Source organism: Sycon ciliatum, chromosome 11 (assembly GCF_964019385.1).
Source record: "Sycon ciliatum chromosome 11, ocSycCili1.1, whole genome shotgun sequence".
Lineage (NCBI taxonomy): Eukaryota > Metazoa > Porifera > Calcarea > Leucosolenida > Sycettidae > Sycon > Sycon ciliatum.
The window spans coordinates 14098511-14118301 of record NC_088653.1 but is presented as its reverse complement, the minus strand read 5'-3'; the positions used below and the strand labels follow the sequence as shown (position 1 = coordinate 14118301).

General features: G+C 48.7%; 1 protein-coding gene across 2 annotated transcripts in view; it reads right to left on the bottom strand.

The window, feature by feature from the left end:
• The window catches only part of LOC135827738 (uncharacterized), a 192470-nt gene that overhangs the window by 158987 nt on the left and 13692 nt on the right, over window positions 1-19791 (bottom strand). For both annotated transcript variants that reach the window (XM_065340189.1, XM_065340188.1), the window contains exon 2: window positions 18983-19059. In XM_065340189.1, coding sequence (XP_065196261.1) covers window positions 18983-19046 — 64 coding nt within the window. In that variant the 5' untranslated portion in view covers window positions 19047-19059. The remainder of the gene's footprint in view (window positions 1-18982; window positions 19060-19791) is intronic.

Here is a 19791-nt window from a genome sequence, read left to right as displayed (position 1 = left end):
TTGATGGGTTTCCAGGTGGTTCACAAGCTGCCGATTGATGATACCTTCCATGATCTTAGAGATGATCGTCAGGAGAGATATAGGTCGGTAGTTCTTCATCATGGATTTGGGTCCTTTCTTGTGCACTGGAACGACACGGGCAATTTTCCATGATTGGGGCTGGACTCCATTTGCAAAACACAGGCGAAACAATCTAGCCAGCGGATGTGCTAGTTCAGCTGCACACTCCTTGAGTACTCGTCCTGGGATCTCATCTGGACCAGTGGATTTGGATGTGTTGAGACGCTTCAGGCACTGTTGGACTTCAGAGACGCGGAAGCGGATGCGCTGCAGGCCCGGAGTGGTAGTGCGGGGTGTTGCTGGTAACTCAGCATTGTCGATGTCATTACCCCCAAGGCTACATTTTTCAGCAAAGAATCTAGCAAGGCACTCGCTCTTGGCTTTCGATGTACTGTGCTCGTGCCCGTCAGCATCAGTGAGTGTTGGCACGTCTGTAGTCCTACCCAGACCGGCGGCGCGCTTGACATTCCTCCACCAGTCCTTGTCTCTCATGGAACCACGTGTGAGACGCTCTCGGACTGTCTGCTCTTCAGCTTGTTGTGCACGATGTTGGGTTGTAATAGATTGAGTGACAGTTGTCATGAACGACTGCTTCAGGCATTCGCTGGGCCCCTGGTGACGCCAGGCCTTCCACGCTTTCTCTTTGGCACGTTGAGCCTCAGTGCATTCTGGTGTCCACCAGCTCGGATCGGACGGCCTTGTTTCCAGCATCTTGTGGGGAATAAACTGCAGCATCCCAGACACGATGTGCCTAGTAACAAGGCTGCATGCTTCCTCTGGGTCCTCCGGAAACTCAGCTGCCCAGGCAATGCGACGGTAGTGGGCACGCAGTCTGTTCCAGTCGGCTTGGCCATATCGCCACACACGCCTCCGTGTGCTGGGCTCATTTTCTAGCGGGGCTTGAGCGAGCACAGCGTGGACAACACAATGGTCTGACCTTCCTATCGGCGGCGAGATACCGGTGGTCACAGTACCAGTGAAGTCAGAGAGCACTAAGTCCAGGGTGTTGAGACCTCGGGTTGGTTCTTGGACATGCTGCATGAGGCTGTGGGCAGCGCTTAGTTCCTCCATGTACTCCCCTGCACGGGTGGTCTTAGAGCTGCCGAGCCAAGCCGTGTTGTGGACATTGAAGTCTCCGACCAGCATGGTGTGGGTGCCGTGTTTTCTGACGCTATCCAGGATGCCATCGAGGTGCTCAAGTGTTGAGATATCAGTGTCTGAGGCGGATCCTGGCCTGTATACAGCACCCAGCACTATCTTACCATGATGGGCAGACTGCACTGTGAGCCAAGTTACTTCGTGAACAGATGAGTCGTACTGATCTAGATGATGGTACGCCAATGGGCTGCGTATCCAGATTGCTATGCCACCACCATGTTCAGTCCTGTCACGCCGGAGTGGGCCGGAGTACCCTGGGATGGCTGACTCGTGAAGGGAGAATTTCTCTGCGGTGATCTTGGTTTCAGTAACAACAGCGATATCAGCTTTGGAGGATACAAGCGCGTGTTGAAACTCTCCAAATTTGGACATGATTCCACCAGCATTTGTAAGGAGGATTTTCATTGTTGCTTGCTTGCAGTATCTGCGCTGCTGCTTTTGTTGTTGCTTGCAGTATCTGCGCTGTTGCTTTTGTTGTTGCTTGCAGTATCTGCGCTGCTGCTTTTGTTGCTACCTGCGCTTTGCAGTGGATTGGGCAGGGATGGGGATGTCTCTGGCGTGTCAGTTGGTGGGCAGCCAGGCTGAGCTGACCCTGGTACTGTCTTGTGAGTGTCGGATGTGTGGAAGGTCCACCTCCTGCAATAAAGTGGCCTTGGCCAGAAGTTGGCAGCCAGCAGGATATGCAGGGAGCTGGCATCCACAAACGCTCTTGCAGACATGCAGCCGCTAGCATTGACATGCATGCTACAGGTGTGGAGCACTACTGGTGTGTCGGAGTTGACGGCCCTGCTACGCAAATCAACAAATTCGCGTAACCGGTCTTCAGTTGTCTCCCTGCTGAGGTTACCAACATATACGACAGCTCTCTTCGCTCTGTGGGGCTCATCTGCAATTAGTTTCCATGCATCGTCGGAGATGGGCTGCAACACCTTTGTGCTCTTGTTGCGCTTTCGTCTCCGTGGCTGCTGAAAACCGTCATCCGCGTCACTCTCGCTCACGCTGTCCACATTGTGGCCAGGGCTGGCTGCTGGGCGAGCATCATTTTCAGTACGGGGCGCATCGGATACTGGACCTTGGTTCAGCGCGCTGCTGTAGCTGGTAGATCTGCTCGTACTCGCACTCATGCTACACTGCCTGCAGGCTGTGCGGGGGTCAGTACGGGTACGGTCAGGGTTCGTAGTACGTCCTGGCTGGCATGGCTGAGGAGCTTTCGCCGCGGCAATGGCGGATTCTTTGAGAGAAGCTACCTCCTCCTTCAGCTCAGATACTTGTCTGGATAGCTCATCGAACCTATTGTTCAGGCGATCCTCGCGATCGGCGGCCTCGGAGACAAGTGCGGCCAGACTTTTTAGCACTGCCGATACATCCGACTCGATACTAGGCAGGGAGCCCAACATTTTCGTCTCAGATTCAGTCAAGGCTGATACACGAGAGTTAGTTCTCGTGGTAGCTCCAGGCATGGCAAGTTTCCGACACTACTCTACTTCTATTTCTAATCACTGATCTAGTCTACTTCCAGTCCGGCCTGATGCCGGCTGGGCTGCAAAAAAGGGAAAAAAAGGAGAGCCCGAAAAACGCGTGCCTCACTTTTCAAAAAAATTTCCCTCACTTTTCAAAAAAATTTTGACTGTATAAGATCTGGTTACGTTGGTGGACAGTTTGTCATAACTCGTACCATTTTGTCCTTTTCCTTTCTTCACCATAATAATAATAATAATAATGCTTTGGTTCACGGAAACGTATTTCATTGCGAAGAGCTGCGCTTCGGTCCTCTGAGCTGTGCTGAGGAGCTCTAATAGAGCGAAACAGTTGCTGTCCACAGACTTGAGTAGTATGCTCCCTAGCCGTCAGCAATGTCGTTAAGTTGAGCACTCTTACCTTAGCGCGAACCCTTGCCGCTCGCCTTGTGCAACGCTCACTGCTCTTGGAGCATTTCGAGCACTCTTGGCGGGGTTTGCAGCTCTGTATAAGAATGCTTTGCTTCACGGAAACGTATTTCATTGCGAAGAGCTGCGCTTCGGTCCTCTGAGCTGTGCTGAGGAGCTCTAACAGAGCGAAACAGTTGCTGTCCATAGATTTGAGTAATAATTAGGGGTGAAACGATTAGTTCGAATATTCGAGTATTCGTTCGAAAATTTCAAACGAGCGAGTATTCGAAATTTTGCACTCGATCGTTTTTTTTTTTTTTTTTTTTTTTTTTTTTTTTTTTGGTATTGGCATTCTATTTTTCAAAAACTTTCGTTGCACCGCTCGTCCACTGGTACATGGAATGGTATGCATGCGTTATGCATGCCTTTGAGTCAGTATTTTATGACTTGGACGATGCGATCACCACGGCAAGTAACGTTTGTTATGAAAGTACCGATGAAAATCGTTACTTTACACTCTGTATACAAGACGTTTACGACTTTTGTTCTATGTTCACAGATAATTTCTTACGAACTGGTCGAGAACTCACACATCTAGAGCTTTTGGATTTTGATAAAATACTCGAAATAATCGGATACTCAATCGAATATTATGAACGAGTGATCGATTGGTCAAAAAAGATACTCGTTTCACCCCTAGTAATAATAATAACAATAATACTGTAAAGTCCGCTGCAAACGCCCACCCCATTTTTGCACGATCTGCTGGCCTGTAAATACTCACCCATGCACTGTCATCTCTACTGTAACGGAATCTCAGCCATTCCGTTCCCCGGGACGCAGGACACAAAGGACAAGACCGGTTTGTATTACATTATTTATATCGACAAGACGGAAATGGAGACAACACTCAAAGGGACGAACAAGAAGACTGACAAAAGGACTCTCGACTACAAAATCGCGCATGCTCATATCACACATGCACGCGACTAGACGAGACAGTTTGGGGAATGCCATCACACGAGAAAACAACACATCATTTCACAACACCTGCCCCTTGATGACATTCCACAAAATAATAAACCGACACCACGTTCCACATGCACAACAGCAAAAGGAACCACAGCAAAACAGAAGAACCAAAACCAACCAACAGCTTACATCGTAGCACAACAAAACTGGGCCACGACACAGGGCCAAACCAAGACACAAGAGCCGACGCTCTAAACTCAGGCACACAAGGCCAACCGAAACACGAGAGCCAAAGCTCCAACAAATAACATGCGCGCAGCAGCGCAAAATAAATCTACAACGCAAATTTATGCAGAACAACAGAACGACTAGAAGAGCACCATACCAACAACCAAACTCAACAACACAGCAACGAACTGAACAGCGAGAGAAACACAATCAGACAATACAGCGAGCAAGACAACAACAAGACGAACAACAAAGGACGACACACAGTCGGTGATGCCAGACTATTATGATCACACCAGAGCAGTTCAGGACAAGACAAAACAGCAAAAGGGGAACTGTTGACTTCAAGATCAAAGCTAGAACGCCGAACTAGAACGACAGAGAAGCTCAGCAGCACAACGGAAAAGCATGCGCGGCTGATACAAACTTAGAGTAGAGAAGTAGAAAGATAATGATCTATCACGTGAGGTAGCTCACTAGTACGGATATCACATCCGTCCACCATCAAATGAGGAACACATAAGCAGTAGTATGAGAAATGAGTTCACTATAATTTGTTGCTGATACGAGAAGCGAGTTCAATGTAACACACTAAGGAACTGCAAATATCAACAGAGAGCTGAATGCAAAACCCAGCAGGTCTGCAGTTACAAGTTCATACGATCAGGGGACTTCCTTGAGCGTGTAGACCTGCGCAGATTAGAGCTAGGAGAATTAACAGAGATAGCAGAAGACTGAGTAGAAGACTGAGTAGAAGATTCAGCAGAAGATGCAGCAGATGCAGAAGAGGATAGCGATGTTGATTCCACATCCTGGCGGCTGGCGGCAACCTCTGGCTGTGACGGCTGTGGTGATTCGGCATCTGCATGTGACGGCGGCTGTGCCATTACCTAAGTTGAAGTTGATGACGGTGATGACCGGTCGGATATGCCTGCACTCTCGGGTAGCATTTCTCCTCCCTCGGACGGAAGACGGCGTCTAATGTGATCAGCATGGCGCTTCCATATGCGACCATCATCCAGACGTACAGTAAACGTGGCTGGACCAAGACATTCTTCCAGCACACCAGGCATCCATTTAGGCGTCGATGTGAAGTTAATCACCCAAACAGCATCACCACAACAGAGATCCGACGCCCGAGCTGTGCGACGGTCAACAGCAGCACCTTGCCTGTTCAAGACACGTGCTGATGTATCTGGAAACGTCAGGTCAAGACGAGAGCGTGGCGTGCGGTTCATAAGCAGCTGAAATGGTGACTGGCCTGTTGTTGACTGATGCGTTAAGCGATAATGAAACAGAAAGCGGTGTAACCATGACGCTAGGTCTCCACCAGCACCTGACAATTTCTTCAAGCCGGATTTGACTGTTTGAACTGCTCGTTCAGCAAGACCGTTGCTTGCTGGGTGGTAGGGTGAAACCAAGGTATGCTTGATACCGTTACTTGAGCAGAATTGTTGAAACTCCGAGCTGGTGAACACTGAGCCATTATCCGAGACAAGCTGTTGCGGAAGACCATGTGTAGCAAAACACTCACGAAGCTTGCCAATAATAGCTGTCGATGTAGCAGATGGAACGGCGTGCACGTCGATGTACTTGCTGTGGCTGTCGACGATCACAAGTAGCATCTTGCCTTCCACAGGGCCTGCATAATCAATGTGCAGTCGGGTCCAGGGTTTGCCTGGCCACTCCCAGGGATGCAATGGCTGTAGTGCTGGAGACTTCTGGGTTGCTTGACATGGCTCACAGCTGCGGACCTTGAGTTCAATTTCGGCATCGATTGATGGCCACCAGACGTAGCTGCGGGCAAGCGACTTCATTCTGGTTATGCCGGGATGGCTGAAATGTAACTCTTCCAGTAACTTTCCTCGGCCTTGGGGCGGAATGACAACGCGAGACCCCAACAGTAAGCACCCATCGATGATGGAGAGTTCACTTCGACGACGGTAGTACGCTTGGTAATCACTATGCACGTCGTTAGGCCAGCCTTCCTGAACGTACTTAAAAACTAATGCAAGCACTGGATCACGGCGAGACCATTGCGCAACGCTCGATGATGTCACGGGAGTTCCGTCGAAAACAGTCATTGACAAAACTGTTTCAGCCGGCATGGGAACCTGGAATTCTGGCGTTGGTGCCGGCAGACGACTGAGACCATCAGCGTTTCCATTCGATTTGCCGGGCTTGTACTGTAGCTCATAGTCATAGTTGGCTAACATCAGCGCCCAACGCTGAATACGACCGCTGGCCATAGCAGGAACGGGCCTACACTCGCTGAACAAACCCAGCAGAGGTTTGTGGTCTGTTTGAAGAGTGAATGATTGGCCACACAGGTACTTGTGGAATCGCTTGACAGCGAAAACCATGGCGAGGCCTTCCTTCTCAATCTGTGCGTAGTTTCGTTCTGCTGACGACAGGGTACGCGATGCGAAGATTACCGGATGCTCTTCGCCATTGACAACATGCGAGAAAACTGCACCAATGCCGTACGGTGAGGCATCACAGCTCACAATAATTGTGTAACGGAAATGCTTCTCCCCCTGGCCCTCGCCACACAACAACGCAAACTCTTGATTGTATCTTCAATACTCTTATATTATACCAAGAAATGACGAGGGCGCAGGAGGAGAGAGAGACGAAAAGACTTGACTGAAAACGACGACGGGAAAGACTCCCGGGAAAAGACTCCGAGGATCAACAAAGAACAAGCAGTAATAAACCGAGGACAAATCGTGACGACCAATCAGGGACTAATACGTACAGAACACATGACCAAGACCAAGACAACCAGACCACGGACGAATCACACACGACTCTCATTCCCAGACCAAACTAGCACTGCGCATGTACTGCATTCACTTGACAGTCACTCTCACACAGACGGAAGCACATCCTCACACTCTGACAACGCGTACTCCTGCATGCACCACATACCATAAACGTCACACATCACACCATACTCGCGCGTACACCTAGACCATATATGACATCAGACACTGGACTCCACCAGACAAGAACCAAATACAACGACATGCGTAAATCATAGTCGTAATACAAATAATGTTACATAGCCCTCTCTTTTGGGGAGAGTCGACCTCGACTCTCGACTCAGGGAAAATAAAGAACAGGCAGAACAAATGACAAACATCAGAGAAAAGAAACAGTAGGTCCCTTGGTTGTCGGGTAGTTGTGAGCCTGACGAACGACCGTATGGCAAGCTTGTACGGCTTGGCCAGTCCGTTGTTGTTCCAGGTATGGGGCCAAGCAGGGCAAAAAACGAAACACAGGTACAAGAGCATTCGATCAGTACATGGTAAACATAGGAACAGCAGGCATGTAGGGTTAAACCAACAGTGAGGACAGTATAGACGAAACAAATTACTATGGCCGCCATTACGCAAATAATATTATAGAGAAAAAAACCACAGGGATTGAACCTGAAAAAAACCACAGGGATTGAACCTGAAAAAACCACAGGGATTGAACCTGAAAAACACGGAACTACATCCGCTTCGCAAAAAAACGAGAAAAAAAAACTGGCAGGGACCGACTGGGGCGCGCAAGGGCCAACCAACAACACACGGAACCCATAACACCCGCAAGGCAAACCGATACAACAAAACACAGGATCCCTGCAGACCACCAGGCAGACCGTGGCTCACCATGATCAGACGCCCACCCAAACGAACTAGAGAAACCCATATGCCGAAACACAATAATTACAAAACCATACGCTCACAAAAAAAATTCAACCTGGATCCGAAACGAGAATCCTACAAACCATCACAGGAAACCAAACAGTTACACAACTATCCCCTCGCGCACTGACAGCAAATATACGCACACTGCAAACACCAAACCCTTTACTGGTAGCGACTCACCGGGTAAGGGGCTTGCTTGTAGTGCAGCGCGAGGTTGAACCAGCCTGATGAACGACCAGTTCCGCTTGCCGAAATAAAAATAATAAAGTCGCCACACGTCGACAAAACTGAAAGGAGAAACGAAAGGACCACGGCGAGCATAAACTACTTGTGGAGAAGTAGAATCAGGTTCGAGCCAGTCTCCACGTTGGGCGCCACTGTAACGGAAATGCTTCTCCCCCTGGCCCTCGCCACACAACAACGCAAACTCTTGATTGTATCTTCAATACTCTTATATTATACCAAGAAATGACGAGGGCGCAGGAGGAGAGAGAGACGAAAAGACTTGACTGAAAACGACGACGGGAAAGACTCCCGGGAAAAGACTCCGAGGATCAACAAAGAACAAGCAGTAATAAACCGAGGACAAATCGTGACGACCAATCAGGGACTAATACGTACAGAACACATGACCAAGACCAAGACAACCAGACCACGGACGAATCACACACGACTCTCATTCCCAGACCAAACTAGCACTGCGCATGTACTGCATTCACTTGACAGTCACTCTCACACAGACGGAAGCACATCCTCACACTCTGACAACGCGTACTCCTGCATGCACCACATACCATAAACGTCACACATCACACCATACTCGCGCGTACACCTAGACCATATATGACATCAGACACTGGACTCCACCAGACAAGAACCAAATACAACGACATGCGTAAATCATAGTCGTAATACAAATAATGTTACAATTGGTAGTTTAGGGTCGTAATGCACACGGACGGGTGAGTCAATGAGCAGCTTCTTGCTACTTTCGAATGCGGACTGTTGACAATGAGACCAGTCCCAACTCTTGGAAGACAATAGTTCATACAACAGAGCAAGTACTGAGCTCAGGTTAGGAATGAACTTGTGGTAGTAGTTGATTAGTCCGAGATAGCTTCTCAGCTCTTGGACGTCGGTAGGAGCCCTTGCATCAATGACATCTTGCACTTTCTCCTTGGTTGGCTTAATTCCAGAGGCATTGATGATGTGACCTAAGAATGTCACAGAGGACCTTGCAAATGAACATTTGGTGCGGTTCAAACGCAATCCTGCTGCGTTGAGACGTTCCAGAACCATGTTCAGATGTTTGTCGTGTTCTTCACGAGTTGTGCCAGAGACAAGGATGTCATCCAAGTAGATCACGACCATTGGTATTCCAGCTAGCAATTGGTCAAGCGTACGTTGAAATATGCTCGAAGCCGCAGACACACCAAAAGGCAGTCGGTTGTACACAAACAGACCCTTCGTGGTGTTGATGGTGGTAAGAAGTTTAGACTGTTCATCCAGTGGTAATTGGAGATAAGCTCGACTGAGGTCCAGCTTGGTGAAGCAACAGCAATCTCAGCCATTCCGTTCCCGGGACGCAGGACACAAAGGACAAGACCGGTTTGCATTACATTATTTATATTGACAAGACGGAAATGGAGACCACACTCAAAGGGACGAACAAGAAGACTGACAAAAGGACTCTCGATTACAAAATCGCACATGCTCATATCACACATGCACGCGTCTATACGAGACAGTTTGGGGAATGCCATCAAACGAGAAAACAACACATCATTTCACAACACTACTGTACAAAAGTGCATAATCCATGCGGGATTTTCTTACGAAAAACAAGGTAGCGAAGAACAGAGTGTTGCAGGAACCAAATACACTTCTGATCATTCCAAATCGCGCAGCGCTCAAAGGCAAGGGTTCTTCTGGAGCACTTCAGAGTTTTCAACAAGTTAACAGCGACTCTGTAGGTCTAGCTTGTACTAGCTTCTGTCACATACCCTGTTCGACTTGCGATGGCAATACTGGGACTGGTCAAGTCATTGAATGACGCTTCGTCAGGACAATTGTAATAGGTATATGTATGCTACGACCTGAATACTCACTATTCGTATTTCCCGCTCGTTCCCCTTGGCAATGAGCCACTCACATAGAAGAGCGCATGCTCCGGTTCTGTTCCGTTCTGTTCTAGTCTAGTCTTGAGTGGTCGTTGTCCTGTTCTCCTTCTGTCTACACTCTTGTCGAATACTTCTATAAATTATCCAATCATATAAAACCCCTGTGTTCCGGTGTGAGGGGCCATCATTAGCCTGGACCAGCTAACACTGGTGGCAGCGGAAAATGTCCACCACTACATCGCTGGCGGAGTGTGTACGCCTTCGGAGATCGCCTACTGTGAAGAACCACGAAGGCCCACGCAAGTGAACTACCATATCCTCATCCACTCTCTTCGTCGGTATTTTCCTTTCTGCATTGTGTTTCTTTCTGCTCGTCGTTTTCTTGTTGCATGCATTTTTTACCATGGTTTACAGTCCATAGGTCACGCATTGGCGCCAAGCTGTCTGGCCAAACATTTTCAGAACATTTTCTGTGTCCGTGTTTTGTGCATGATTGCATACTGACTGCTGTCTGTTGTTAGGATAACTGCTAGCTGTGTAGTAGAGTCTACACTGTGTCCGTAGAGTAGTTGCCTATTTGGAATTGTCTCTGCCAAATTTAGTTGTTTGCCGCTACGCGCGATAGGTTACGTAATAGATTTAGATCGATAGTTGATCGAGGCGTCGATCGAGTCCATCCACGGGAAATTTTTGCAGATAATTTCTTTTTCGAAAATTCAAAAATACAAAAATTTTTTTTTTCACAATGGGCCATTCAGCGAAATCCAAGAGAAAAAAAAAGCTAGAGCGTAGCTTCGCTGAAGCTGGCTGTGACATGAGCATTGCTGAAGAGCGCGAGAGTTCGCCGGTACAAGGGTTGTCCCATCGTTTTCGCTTGCCGGACACAGACACACCACATGCACGTCCACTGCCGAAGCCAGTTTTGCTTCCTGAGACTTTCGGAAATCAGCCAGGCCAAGATTTCACCACGTACATGAGGCATTTCGTCCACACATGCGAGTTGAGTGGGTACGACGACGACCAAAAGCTACGGCTTCTACCTGCTCGCCTTGTTGGTACAGCTCATGAGATGTTCACCGAAATTCTAACTCACACGCCTGACATAAACTTTTCCGACGCAGTCGAGGCTCTGCATGTCCATCTTGAGCCACCCCAGCAAGCATTGATGCACGAGGCCAGTCTTCGCCAGCGAGTGAAGCTGGCAAGTGAAACTCAGCACAGGTATGCCACGGAACTTCGTCGGCTCGCTCGTCGAGCCTACCCAGGACAACAAGGTGCACTGCTTGATTCCATGCTTTTGCAACTTTTTATTGATGGCCAGGCATCGAAGGATTTGCGCTTGGCGTTGGCGTCACCTCGGCCCAATGATTTGGATGCGGCGGTCCAAAAGGCCATCGAGGTAGGTGCTATTTATGCTCGCGAGCAGGCCCGCACCGTACCCCACCAGTACGCACAGCCCGTATTTGCTGCTGCTCCGGAAGTGAAGCCCGGTCGCACTGCTCATGGTCGTGACCCCTACACAGCAGTCGGTCCACTGAAATCGGAATCTGAGCGAGACCAGTTGGCTTCGCTTTTGTCGAGATTTGATTCGCATCTCTATGCTTTGGAGGCGAAAATGGAGAGCGTGAGTCTGTATCGCCCCACCCGACCCCAGCAATACCATGTACGTTTTGTTGCTCGTGGTGCTGGTGCCGGTGCGCCTAGCCGTGGTCGTGGCCAGAGTTTTGCGAGGCCTGTCCGTGGAGTGTGCCATGGATGTGGTGAAGAGGGCCACTTCATTGCATCTTGCCCGCACGCAAAAAAACTAGGTTGGACTGTTGACACGGGGCCGCCGTCAGTCGTCCGAGTGGAGCCCCTCGAGGAGGTATGTGGTGCGATCTCACCCATTATTGTGCACGTTGATGTTTGTCTTTCGTCTTCGTCTTAGTCTCCTGTTGTTGCTCTTGTTGACGTCAGGCGAAATTACTGGTCAGTCGGCGTCACGCATTTTTCACAAAAATTTGCGTTTCACCTGCTGGGAGAGTATCCGTGTACTCGAGTCTCATCCTGAGCACGTTTTTTTCTTCTTTTTTTCAGCTCCAGTATAGCTGTATTTTTCATTGCAAAGCCGTCCTCGATTGTTGTGTTCGTTGTTCAAACGAAGTGGACATTCAATCATGAAGGCAGAGGACATAGGAGCCTGATTGGAGTTTCTCGTGGCATAGGATGGCCACACAGAGACACTTTGGGATATTCTGAATATAAAATACCGTACGCACGATGCTGAGATCAATTTGTGCGATATCAAATTGTTTGTGATCTACCACATCGAGCAGAACGGGATCCAAACACAAGCTTACCGACGGTTAGGCTGCCGACCTGACTGGACAAATGATCCCTGGCTTCACCAGAAGCCAGACGTCGGACACCATGTCCTTTGCCGCGACGTCCATCTCCAAAAAGAACTCCATTTTCGTCGTGAAAAGGCTTGAAATACTCAATATTCAACCGAGATTCGCGGTCTCACCCTTTCTCAGATCGAATCATTTTTTGTTGTAGCAGTTGCAGGGCAGATCCCCGCCACTACTTCAACAGAAGATGGCTCCAAAGCATGCCTGGAACAAGCCATATCGAGGTTGCAAGCCACCCCTCTCAGCACTTTTTTTGAAGAAATTCGAAATTTCAATGGTGGAAGATATACTATGAAGAGAATTTAAAAAAGTATATTTCGCGGAGCGATCGCTCTACCTACGTCATTCAAACTTTGCAGGATGGTTCAGACGTACATGCTAGGCATGGAACCACAGAAGATGATATCATAGCTGACACACAGAGTCACACACACAGCAGATTCGTGTGCACAGATACTAAATTAGTGGACGTCGTCATCTTCTTCCCGCTGATCTCAAATGTACGATGACGTGCTATTTCGCCTGACGTTCTGGTTCAAGTGTGTCGTTAGTGCATTCTAAATTGTTGCCTAATTTGACAGAGCGACCTCCTCTAGAGTCTGCTCCGCGGTTGTGTGGAGTCAATGGCGCACAACTTCCTGTCGTTGGGTCCATGGATCTGTGTATGTCGCTAGGAAATTTGTCTTTCCAGCACACAGTTGTAGTCTCTCCTGGTATTCACTGCGACATGATTCTTGGTTCCGATTTTTTGTTGCAGCATGGTGGTGTATTAGATATTGCTCGTGGTGTTGTGATGTTTGGCGATGCGTCTGTTCCGTTGCACGTTTCTGGTTCTGGGTGTCCTCCGTCACGTACGCCCTATGATCGTATTGTTCCGCGTAATACTTCCCCCTCATGTAATACTCATACTCCTCATTCTGATGCATGCTCCGACGATGTACCTGTTTCGTCGTATTCTTCTCGTGTTGCCCTTGACGATGAGTTGTCTGTGCCTGCTGGCCATGTTGTGCTAGTACCATGTGTCTATGTGGATGCTTGTTCGGAAACTCTGGATTGTGTTGCTGATCCACTAGAGTCGTTTGTGGATAAGTTTCCTACGTTGTCGGTGACACCTGCACTTGTAACAGTGGGTCCCGATCACTCACACATTGTCATGACTATTGAGAATCATGCTGAGCATAATATTATTATACATAAAACACCAATATTGCCGAATTGTCTCCTCTCATTATGGATGATGATGATGAAGATGACGCCGCCGTTTCATCCGTCACCACTGATCACACGCCTGAACTCACAGAACAGCGCAAGGCTACCATTCATGAATACGTTAAATCACAAACCAAAAGCATGCTCACCACACTCCTCATTGATAATCACGACCTATTTATATTGCATGAAGACGACTATGGCTATTGTGTTCTGTTTTCGCATAAAATTGATACAAGCACACATACTCCTATTAAACAAGCAGCTCGGCACATTCCGTATCACCGTCGCGTTGCTCTGCAGGCGTTATTGGATGCGTTACTAGAGAAGGGTATCATCCAAGAGTCTATCAGTCCGTGGGCGTCTCCGATCGTGTTGGTTCCTGAGAAGAACGGTTCCTTACGACTTTGCGTTGACTATCGTAAGGTAAACGGTGTCACAAAGCCGGACGCCTATCCGATTCCACGGGTGGCTGACATGCTCGATTCACTGTCTGGCTGTAAGTGGTTTGCGTCGCTTGATCTCGCGTCTGGGTATTGGCAGATTGCGATGGATCCTGACGACCGAGCGAAGACCGCATTTACAACACCATTGGGCCTGTATGAGTTTACAATGCTGCCGATGGGGTGCAGGAATGGTCCTGCCACCTTCCAGAGAGTTATGGAAGCTGTTCTTCGTGGGCTGTGTAATGCTGCTGCTGAGCCATTTTGCCGTGTTTTCTGTGACGATGTCTTAAATGCGAGTGAAACATTGTCTGGTCAGGTATTGATTTTGTCGTGAGTGTTTGAGCGTGTGCGTTCAGCAGGCCTGCGTTTTAACTTGGCGAAGTGTTCCTTTTTCCGGTCGGACGTCGCGTTCCTCGGGCACCGCGTGTCGGCAGACAGAATTGCCCCCGATCCGGACAAGGTTTCCGCGATACTTGCGTGGAAGACGCCAAAGTCTGTCACTGCAGTCAGGTCATTCCTTGGTTTAGCGGGATATTACCGCCGATACATCCGTGGATTTGCGCAGTGGTCAGCCCCACTGACGGCTCTCACTGGCAAGAATGCGCAGTTTATCTGGACAAAAGCTTGCGACGCTTCATTCCGAGCGCTGAAGTCTGCGCTGTTGAGTGCTCCGGTTATGGCATTCCCGGACTTCGGACCAGATGCCGGTCCCTTCCTTCTGGACACAGATGCCTCGAAAGTGCCCATTGGTGGTGTCCTGAGCCAGGTACAGGACCAGGTGGAACGCCCCATTGCGTTTGGTGGGCGCATAATGACGAAAGCTGAGCGAAACTATGACGCCAGTGATCGCGAAGCCCTGGCCCTTGTCTTTTTCGCCAACCACTTCCGGCATTATCTGCTTGGTCGCGAATTCACTGCAAGGACAGACAATACCGCGTTAACTGCGTTGCGGGCAACCAAGGAGCCCCGTGGTAGGAAAGCTAGATGGATAGAGGCTTTGTTCGAATTCGAGTTTACTGTTGTGCACCGCCCTGGATCTCGACACAGGAATGCCGATGCTATGTCCCGCGTGGTGACCGATGTGCCGTCTCCTGTGCCGAGTCCGCCGCCTATCGCCCGTGATGTTCCGCTGTCAGCTGCTGCTGAAGTGCCAGTTGCTGGAGCCACTTTCGTCAGTTCTCCTGATCCGCCGCCTGATTGTTTTCGGCCGCAGGATATTCTGAGTGCCCAGTCTGCTGATCCTGATCTCGCTGCGGTTTTGTCTTGGTACGATGCTGCTAGTGGGAAATTTGTCCGTCCACCTGAAGAGGATATCCGTCCCTTCAGCCGTCTTCAGAAATTCCTTTGGTCTTCTGTTTCTCAGTTCCGTCTTATCGATTAGGTGTTGTATCTTGATCCCCCGTTCGCTCATGATGTTGATGTCGAACATCCTGTTTTGATTGTCCCTGTCGTTTTGCAGTCTGCTGCGCTCGCGTCTGTTCATTCTCTGCCCGGTGCTGGTCACTTTGGCATTGAGAAAACGTTACATCTGGCCCGTTAACGTTTCTTTTGGCAGGGTATGGCATCCGATGTCCAGATTTATGTACAGAGTTGTCCGACTTGTGCTCAGTTGGCTTCTAAGAATCCAGTCCACCGTGCCCCATTGCAGTCCATGGCTGCTGGTTTTCCGTTTGAGTTTGTCGCATTGGATATCGTTGGTCCACTTCCTGTGACTCCAACCGGTAACAGGTATGTCCTTGTCCTCGTCGACTACTTCACTCGCTGGGCTGAAGCCGTTCCTTTGTCTGCCATTACTGCTGAGGCTGTCGCTCTGGCATTTGTTCATGGTTGGGTGTCTCGCTTTGGTGCGCCACGTCGCCTCCACTCTGACCAAGGCTCTCAGTTCGAAGCTCGGTTGTTCCAGTCGTTGTGCACTATCCTTGGCATCCGGAAATCCTGCACAACCAGTTACCACCCCGAGGGCAATGGACTTGTTGAACGCCTCAATCGTACGTTAATCCATCATCTGAAGGCTTTTGTTGGCCCAACAGATGTCCATTGGGATATTCACCTTCCGCTTGTTCTTCTCGCCTACCGTGCTGCTGTACAAAGCAGTACTGGTTTTACACCTTCCCGTTTGTTGTATGGTGCTGAGCTTCGCCTGCCTGTTGATCTGATCTTTCCTCCTCCTGATCCTCCCGAGCTCTCCCCATTTGCCTATGTTCAGCTCGTACGTGACCGTTTAGCTCAGGCTCATTCTCTTGCTCGTGTTCAATTAGCTGCTGTCCATCGTCACCAGAAGTCAGTGTATGATGCACACTGCAGTGGTCCTTCGTTTGTCATTGGAGATTTAGTCTGGCTGCATGATAAGGTAATTCACGCCGGCGAGTCTGCCAAGTTCCACCGTTATTGGTCCGGTCCGTTTTGTGTTGTTCGTGTGAATGGTCCTACGTTGTATACCTTGTCTATGCCTGGGTGTGAGCGTACCGTCCACTTCAATCGCCTCAAGAAAGCTGTAACTGTGTCCGGTCCTGTTACTTTGCCGCTGCCTGATGATGAGTTGCCGCGCTGCGTTCCGCTGCTACAGCCGCCGTCGTCTGATCCGGTCCGTGCTTCTTCTCCTGTTTCTCGTCGTTCTGGCCGTGTTCGCACTGCACCTGCTCGACTAGCTGACTATGTCCTGGACTGAGTTTATTATTTGGTTTGTTTTCTTTTGTTTGTTTCCTAGGTGTTCCGTTCATTCCCGTGGACGTGAATTTTAGCTAAGGGGGCACAGTGTAATAGGTGTATGTATGCTACGACTTGAATACTCACTATTCGTATTTCCCGCTCGTTCCCCTTGGCAATGAGCCACTCACATAGAAGAGCGCATGCTCCGGTTCTGTTCCGTTCTGTTTTAGTCTAGTCTTAAGTGGTCGTTGTTCTGTTCTCCTTCTGTCTACATTCTTGTCGAATACTTCTATAAATTATCCAATCATATAAAACCCCTGTGTTTCGGTGTGATGGGGCATTATTAGCCGGGAGCAGCTAACACAATCACTGTTCCGTTCTGAAAGTGCCACATCGTGGCATTACAGAAATTTCATGAAAACCAGATGAACTCCATTGCATTACCACATGGAGAGCGAACTACCGCAAAGACGACTTCTGGTAAGACGTAGGCAGTTTGTGGGCGTTACAGCCGTTTTCGTACGCATTCGACTTTCATTCCAGTTTTCTACAACTATGTTGACCTGAAAAAGACGAAAATAGTGTGGACGCGCTGGCGTGGGCATTTTCTGTGAAGTGGGCATTTGCAGCGGACTTTACGGAAACACCGTAACAGGTAATGCCATAAAGTCCGTTGCAAATGCCCACCCCATTTTTGCAAGACCTGCTGGCCTGTACGCGCTGACCCCATGCACTGCTACCCCTACTGTACAAAAGTGCATCTCACACCGTAGTGCGAAGAGCACTTTACTACGGTAAAATATGTCCACTTTCCTGGTTTCATAATCTCTTTGGGTACTAGCTACGAGCTAGCTCATAGTGATTTTATGATGTTGGTAGTTTTATTTCGAAAAAATGAAAGCGGGAGTTTCTTCTGAATAACAAGGTAGGGAAGAAACAGAGTATTGCAGGAACAAAATACACTCCTGATGGTGTTTCAAGCCATCATTTCCAAATCATGCGACAAGCAAAGGCAAGGGTTTTTCTCAAGCACTTCAGAGTTTTCAGCAAGTTAGCAGCGACTTTGTAGGCGTAGCTTCTCGAGTCTCATCCTGAGCACGTTTTTCTTCTTCTTTTTTTCAGCTCCAGTATAGCTGTATTTTTCATTGCAAAGCCGTCCTCGATTGTTGTGTTCGTTGTTCAAACGAAGTGGACATTCAATCATGAAGGCAGAGGACATAGGAGCCTGATTGGAGTTTCTCGTGGCATAGGACGGCCACACAGAGACACTTTGGGATTTTCTGAATATAAAATACCGTACGCATGATGCTGAGATCAATTTGTGCGATATCAAATTGTTTGTGATCTACCACATCGAGCAGAACGGGATCCAAACACAAGCTTACCGACGGTTAGGCTGCCGACCTGACTGGACAAATGATCCCTGGCTTCACCAGACGCCAGACGTCGGACACCATGTCCTTTGCCGCGACGTCCATCTCCAAAAAGAACTCCATCTTCGTCGTGAAAAGGCTTGAAATACTCAATATTCAACCGAGATTCGCGGTCTCACCCTTTCTCAGATCGAATCATTTTTTGTTGTAGCAGTTGCAGGGCAGATCCCCGCCACTACTTCAACAGAAGATGGCTCCAAAGCATGCCTGGAACAAGCCATATCGAGGTTGCAAGCCACCCCTCTCAGCACTTTTTTTGAAGAAATTCGAAATTTCAATGGTGGAAGATATACTATGAAGAGAATTTCAAAAAGTATATTTCGCGGAGCGATCGCTCAACCTACGTCATTCAAACTTTGCAGGATGGTTCAGACGTACATGCTAGGCATGGAACCACAGAAGATGATATCATAGCTGACACACAGAGTCACACACACAGCAGATTCGTGTGCACAGATACTAAATTAGTGGACGTCGTCATCTTCTTCCCGCTGATCTCAAATGTACGATGACGTGCTATTTCGCCTGATGTGTGGGTTTATCCCGTCTCCTCGCGAGCCAGTTGCTGCCAGTGGCCTGGCATTGCTTTCCAGCTCTTTGAGCTTTTGCACTACTGCACAAGTTGCTCGAAGCAGCACACTATCCCCCAAAAATATTCCTTGTTGCTTTGGGCTGAGTATGAGTATGTGAGGAATATGGCGCTACCAAAGTGAGTATTGAAACAAATCTCCCTGCAACTACAAAAACCCACCAGCACTTTGAGAGGCAATGAACACCAGGAAATTGAGGCAGACTAGTCCAAGTTGGCGAGCCATGTCACTGCACAACCTGCAAATCAAAGGACAACAACACACAACGCATATGCACGGGTGGATTCTCACGTAAACAGACAATAACAACCAATAAGAGAGCACACAGCGAGCCAGAGAAAAAAACAGCCAGTTTAACTATTGGCATTCACTCATTTACTGACATTCAGTGACTGGGGGCTTTGATGGTTCTCACACCATGATATGGGTGGATACTGCCACTGTTAGCTCCCAGCTAAATGAAGTCCCCTCACACCAGAACACAGGGGTTTTATAGTATTGAGTATGGAAAGTATTTGGACAAAGTGTAGACAGGAATGAAAAGGAGAACAGGACAACGACAACTCAAGACAGCACAGAACAGAACTAGAGACCCACTGGAGCATGCGCTCTTCTATATGTGGGTGGCTCTCATTGCCAAGGGGAACGAGCGGGAAATACGAATAGTGAGTATGTACCGGTCGTACTTGGTCCGCCAAGTTAAAATTGGCAATTATCTTCTCACTTGGTTTTTTGGTATTCATTTGAGTCTTTTTGACGGAGCTGCCGCAGACGCACACTTCCGTCAGCGCAAGAAAACACTGCAACCTCCGCTCGAGTCCGTAAAATAGGTCAGGATGTTCGCATTTCAGAGCGATGGAGAATACAGTTTCTGTCTACTTCCAGCTGTCTGATGGCAAGGATTGTTTACCCCGGGGAGGTATAGAAAAGCTGAAAAAGCGCTTCGCGAGCTTGAATTTCAGTGCTTGCA